The 6,377-nt window shown below is 32.3% G+C and overlaps 1 protein-coding gene across 1 annotated transcript; it reads right to left on the reverse strand.

Moving 5' to 3' along the window:
- Nucleotides 1-2,377: 2,377 nt before the first annotated feature.
- Nucleotides 2,378-3,392, reverse strand: LOC107063216 (early nodulin-75-like). Its single transcript, XM_015314795.1, has 2 exons — nucleotides 3,299-3,392; nucleotides 2,378-3,171 (listed from the first exon to the last, which is right to left on the reverse strand). The coding sequence occupies exons 1-2, from the start codon at nucleotides 3,390-3,392 to the stop codon at nucleotides 2,378-2,380; spliced, it is 888 nt and encodes a 295-aa protein (XP_015170281.1).
- Nucleotides 3,393-6,377: the final 2,985 nt, after the last annotated feature.

The raw sequence follows: 6,377 nt of genomic DNA on the forward strand, positions 1-6,377 counted from the left end.
AAAAGGTATTTAAAATTTATTGGTAAATTACCAACATAAATTTTCTGTTAAAAAATATCCAACCAATTACCAATGTATCTGGAAAAGTTTACTATCAGACATTTGTTACTATAATTACCAATGGAATCGAATAATGAAGAAAAAAATTTAACTAACTCCTTTTCAATTCGTTAGTAAAGGTACTAACGATATACTAACCAAAAATTAGTTGGTGAATTTACCAACTGAAATTTCAGGGCCATGTTTCAAAATTTTGTAGCAACATCTTTGGGTGTTTACCAACTGATTTTTGGTTGGTAAGTTTACCAACAAATTAAAATCGGTTGGTAATATTTACCGACGAGCCTTTTAGCAACGGATTAATATAAGTTGGCATTTGGTTGGTAACTCAATTTACCAACCAATTTGATCAATTTACCAACAAATTTTTTTGTTGGTAATTGGGGTTCCTTTTGTAGTGTGAGGTGTCGACTTGTTCATATTGAACGATCCTAATGAGGAAAAGGGGGTAGTAAAAGGCAACTTGATTGTATATTGATTTTTGATGTGTTAGGAATGATATGAAAGGTTTGTTGATTCATTGTTGATGTTGTATCACGATTGTGTTGTTGTGAATTATGCATTGATATGAAAATGGTCATCCCCTCATTGTTTGTGAACATGTCATTTGCATTGGTTCTGAAACATGGTTGTGACAAGTGTTATATGAATTGAGGAAGGATAAGAAGTTAAAGAGGAAGTACCATTTTGAGGGACGTGTCGCGCGCCGCGACAAATATTATATTTGGATGGACGTATCATGTGTCGCACACCAAGATGGATTCTATTATTGAGGACGTCTGGCACGCCATTGACAAATTCTATTATTGAGGGACGTGTCACACACCGCGACAAATGCATGAACATATATGTCCCCCATGGATCCCGGACTGAGAGACAGCGGGTGTGTACCGTTAGGACAGACATGCATCACTACACGTGACATTGCATTTCATTACATTGCACATCTTTATTATTTGTGAACTTACAAATACTTTTCTCTGGAACTTGTGATTAGTGAACTTGATCTTGTGTGTTGCTAATGTGTTTAGAAGTTTGCTTCCTGAGTATCGTGTGGTTTGGTACTGACCCCTTGTTTCTACATTTGTGTATGTTACGAGCTCGAATCTTCGTGATACTCTTTCTTCTATTCTTGTCTAAGGCTTCCAGTGGAGAGTTGTGAGGTATCTGTTTGTCATCATAGCAGACCTTCTTACTCCTATTTATGATTTTGTTATGCTATAGAGACAATATCATTTGATACTTGTGTTTTCCTTTCAAATCTCTCGTAATACATTAGAGGCTTTTTGGATCAACTTTTGGGGATTTAGTTAAGTTGACTTGTTATCCGCATTAGTATTAACTATTAAACTTCTAATTTTATTTTATTTCTGCATTTTATCGTAATGGTTGAGTTTGAGGCTGACTTGTCTTGGTGGGATAAGATGAGTGCAATCACATCCATTGTTGGGTCGTGACATATCCTGGAGGGTAGAAGTCAAGAGTTATACTGTTGGATTGGTGTAGATTATACGACAACGAGCTTGAATCTCCTTAAAGAGAGTAAGATATCATCTCCTCGTCCTGAATGATGATTTATACATTTTTTATTCATTTTATTTTCAACTGAAATTTATTGAATTTGTGGTATATACACCAATACAATATTTTTTTAGGAAACAACAAACAATTTTCTACCATCCACAAACCTCACGTTGGGATTACATTTTTAGCAGGTCGGTTCATTAAATGGTTTAAATGATTGTTTTTAAAATATTGATTTAAAAAATAAAATAAAATTATAACAACAAGTTTAAATTAAAAATTAATTAAATAGCTTAAATGACTTTGTAAGTAAAATATGCATAGTTGAGTGACTTTATAAGTAAAGCACTCATAATTGAGTGACTTTTGAGTTATAATTCAAAGTTGAGTGACTTTCTGAGAAAATAAGTCATAGTTGAGTAACTTTCTGAGAAAAGAATTCATAATTGAGTGACTTTTGAGTTAAAATTCAAAGTTGAGTTACTTTCTGAGAGAATAGTGCATAGTTGAGTGACCATCTGAGATATTAACTCTAAAAAACGTACATAATGTAAATATACCAGCACAATATATTGTGTTATATTATACAACAAAATATTACATGATCAACCATACATATGAAACTCAATGCCGTTTTATTCATACGATATTTTTTAGCAAGGTTTAGAGTAGCAAGACTATTACTATTATAGATCTTGCCACTACGTACAACGGTTTTATAATATTACATGATGATTTGTTGTGAGGCAATCGGCTAATCGATCACTTATTCATGGCCTTCACCAGAGTTGTATCAATCACTAGGGGGTTTATAATTGTAATGTGGAGGGTTATATTTGTCACCTGGAGGTTTGTATTCGTCACTAGGAGGTTTATATTTGTCATCTGGGGGGCTACATTTGTCACCTGGAGGTTTGTATTCATCACTAGGGGGTTTATATTTGTCATATGGGGGGTTATGTTTGTCACCTGGAGATTTGTATTCGTTAGTAGGGAGTTTATATTTGTCATGTGGAGGGTTATATTTGTCACCTGGAGGTTTGTATTCATCACTAGGGGGTTTATATTTGTCATGTGCACCTGGAGGTTTGTATTCATCACTAGGGGGTGGGGGGCTACATTTGTCACCTGGAGGTTTGTATTCATCACTAGGGGGTTTATATTTGTCATGTGCACCTGGAGGTTTGTATTCATCACTAGGGGGTTTATAACATAGAGGTTTATACTCATCACTAGGGGATTTATATTTGCCATGTGGGGGGTTATATTCGCCACACCGAGGTTTATATTCGTCATATGGGTGGTTGTATTCGCCACTTGGAGGGTTGTATTCACTATGTGGGGGTTTATTTCCACCACTTGGAGGCTTATATCCATTGTTATATTCACCACCAAGAGATTTATATCTATTGTTATAATCGTCATGTGAGGGTTTATATCCACTACCTGGGGAATTATATCCACCACGTGAAGGATAACATTCGCCACCAGAAAATTTATATCCATTATTATATTCATCATATTTATCTCCGGAATATCCGTCAATGTCATTATATCCATCATCGTGTACATCATCCGATTTCATTGCTACAAATATTAAATGTGAAATTTAAAAACTAGCATAACATTGAATAAATGTCAAATAATTAGATAAGAAATCCAATATTTCAAATAGATAATTAATAAAAGGAAAAAAGAAAAACAATAAACTTACAGGTCTCAGCCAACTCCCTAGCTACAACCTCATAGCTTATTATTGCAAAAGTAACCAAAAAAATGCCAAGAAACAAAAATGCCTTGGAACCCATCATTTTTTTTTTCTTTTTCAAAACTTAGTTATTTTATTTAAAGGATGAAGAAATTGATACAACATTGGGTTATATTTATACTAAAAGAATTCAATGTATTAGAAATTGATAAACGGTCACTTATCACTTATCTTGCCCAACCACTACACATCGATTATATTTCCACTATTTCAATTTATTTGTATTATATTTTCAATTTGTTTTAAAAAAGAAGATAGTATAGGACCACAATATTTATCTGTATTTTGTGATATACACTAAATAAAATAGTTGTTTATAGTTAAAAAATAAAATAAGCATATATTATCAAAATATCTTCTTATGATGGGAGAGTGAATCTCATAGAAAAGATGAATTATGTTTAAAAAATATATAATTTCAGTACTTTATTAAAATCTCTAAGAGTAATAAATAACTAAAAGTTATTATTATATTTATCATAATGTAATTTTTGTACATATTTTTTTTACACTTAATTTGCTTTTCTTAAACTTTTTTTTTTTTTGGGTGGAAATTTGAATAAACACAAACTACTGCTCTAATACTAATAAAAGAGCTTCTTAAATCTTACTTAAACATAAACTGCTATAAGCCTATAGCTATACAAAGAAATTTTTTAAAACACGTTTTGAAATACGTAAATTTTAAAAGTTTTCCCAATTAGGTTCTAATTGCTCAAACAATTTTATTGCGTTAGTTTTCTACTTCATATATTTGAAGTATATATTGCTATCATTTTTGGTGGTAGGTGATCGATAAGTATCGTCTATTTTTAATTCATAGGTTTCAAATTTGAAATATTTGAGAAAAAAATTACTTTTGATAGAGAACACTATAATCCTAAAGTAGACCATTCCTGTTAGAGTGGCTAAAGTAGAATTGAGACGTCGGATTTATCTTGAATCTAATACTTTTGATGTGAAGCATAAATTTTATAAATTTTTTTTTATAAAAATTGCAATAAATGATATATATATATATAAAAATGAGAGTGTCGAACTAATATGGGTAATAATAAAAGCCATAACCATTCCTCTTATAATATATTTTTTTTTTTTGGAAAAGGGTCTGATATACATCTCAATTCTATCATTTAGAGTTGATATATCACTCGTTATGAAAGTGACTCACATATACCCCCAATGTTATACAAATGACTCACATATACTCTTTTCCTCTAACGAAAGAGAAAAAATAATAATTTAATTTTTTTAATTATTTTTTTGAAAAAAATATCATCCATATGGGGTATATTAGATCCTCCTAGCTCACACGTATTTTTGTTTTTTTGACTTTTATGTTTCAACGACTAATTTAAATTTATTATTTTGATGGTCAAATTTATACACCCAACTTGTTTACCACCTTATCAGGTCATCAAAGTATTCATTTTTCTTTTTTCCAGAGTAGATTGGACATCCACAATAAGTGAATGGAAATTCCTTGTCCATAAATCCAGTACTATTTTTCATTCTGTTTATTCTGCTAGCTGATGCCTTAGGAGCTGTCAAGAACTTTAATCTTTGTTCACCAGTTGTCTTGAGCTTTTCTCATAATTTCTAATTTGCTTCATCACCATCTTGATAGTTTTGGTCTTTCCACTACAAAAGATCACTTTTCATAAGAAATACTCCATCTGTTTCAAAAAGAATGACCTAGTTTTCTTTATAGTCTGTTTCAAAAAGAATGACCCCTTTCTTTTTTTGACAACACTTTAACTTTAACATTCCACGTAACATGTTTGAAGCCACAACATTAAAGGGCATTTTGATACATTTGACAGAACTTTATTTTAGAACCACAAGATTAAAAAGTCCTCTCTTATCTTACATTTCGTTCCAAGTCAAACTAGGTCTTTTTTTTTTTAAAACGGAGGGAGTAAGTTGTTTAGACATTTAGTTAAAACTTCCGCAACCAATAAAAATAGAGATGGTGATATATAAAGGATCTCCTTGTTTCGGTCCTTGTGAAGATGTAAAGAATATCCCATCCTAGATCCATTGATAATGACTGAATACCAAACACCTAATACTCACTCTGTCCCAATTTATGTGACTTACTTTCCTTTTTAGTCAGTCTAACAAAAAATGACACAATTCTATATTAAGTAACAATTTAACTATAAAATGTATATTTTACCCTTAATGAAATGATTTACATCCACACTATTAAGTGGAAATAAGTTAAGTATTTTGAAGAATGACAAAGTTGCATAGAACAGGTTGTGTTTACATGTTTCAAGTTCATCTAATCAGACTGGGAGAAGGATTTGGAAATCGAGTAGGTTTGCGTTGTAACATCGTGTAAGTTGAAATAACTATGAAGAAGCTGGAAATTTGAAATAGTCATTTTTGGAAAGAATTCAAAATCTGGAAATTTAGTTAAGTATGAAAAAAGTGAGTTTTTGGTCAACTTTGAGCAGTCATAACTCCTAGCTCAGGATGAGTTAGGTGTATTTACAGTTATGTTTGGAAAGCCCTTGGAATGATCTTTCCAACGCCGCCGAGTTTACTTGATTCCGAGTTCGTATGAGTGAGTTATTCCCTTTCGAAGTTGGGCTGTTGGTAAGGGAAGTTCATCCGAAATTTTTAAGGGTAGTTTGGGTCTTTTTCCCTCACCTTTTCTTTTGGTTGTATATCAAGGGTCTAAGCTGATTTTACATCAGTTTTCCCCTTTTAAAAGTTAGAGTTAGGGCTTTTGAGAGAAGAGAGAAAGAAGAGGAGAAAGGGAAGAAGAAGCAAGGATTCGTCAAGATTGTCGTGGATTTCGTCGGGGGTGATCCCTATTAAGGTATGTGAGATCATAGTGTTGGGTTGGTTCAATCCCCCACACGCCAAACTCGTTTTAATTTCGAGAAAAGGTTGAAGTTGTGGTTTTGTTGTTGAAGTTTCTTGTTGGTTGGGTGCATGTTTCCGGTTGTGATTTCGAGTTGAATCTATTGTATATTAAGGGGTTTTATGATTCTAAGTGTTTGGGGCTGGAACC

Source organism: Solanum tuberosum, unplaced genomic scaffold (genome assembly GCF_000226075.1).
Source record: "Solanum tuberosum cultivar DM 1-3 516 R44 unplaced genomic scaffold, SolTub_3.0 scf00323, whole genome shotgun sequence".
NCBI lineage: Eukaryota > Viridiplantae > Streptophyta > Magnoliopsida > Solanales > Solanaceae > Solanum > Solanum tuberosum.

Coding starts and splice junctions, on each gene's coding strand:
- LOC107063216 (XM_015314795.1), bottom strand. CDS start 3,392: ATGGGTTCCAAGGCATTTTTGTTTCTTGGCATTTTTTTGGTTACTTTT. Junction 3,172..3,298: donor TAGGGAGTTGGCTGAGACCT/GTAAGTTTATTG, acceptor TAATATTTGTAG/CAATGAAATCGGATGATGTA.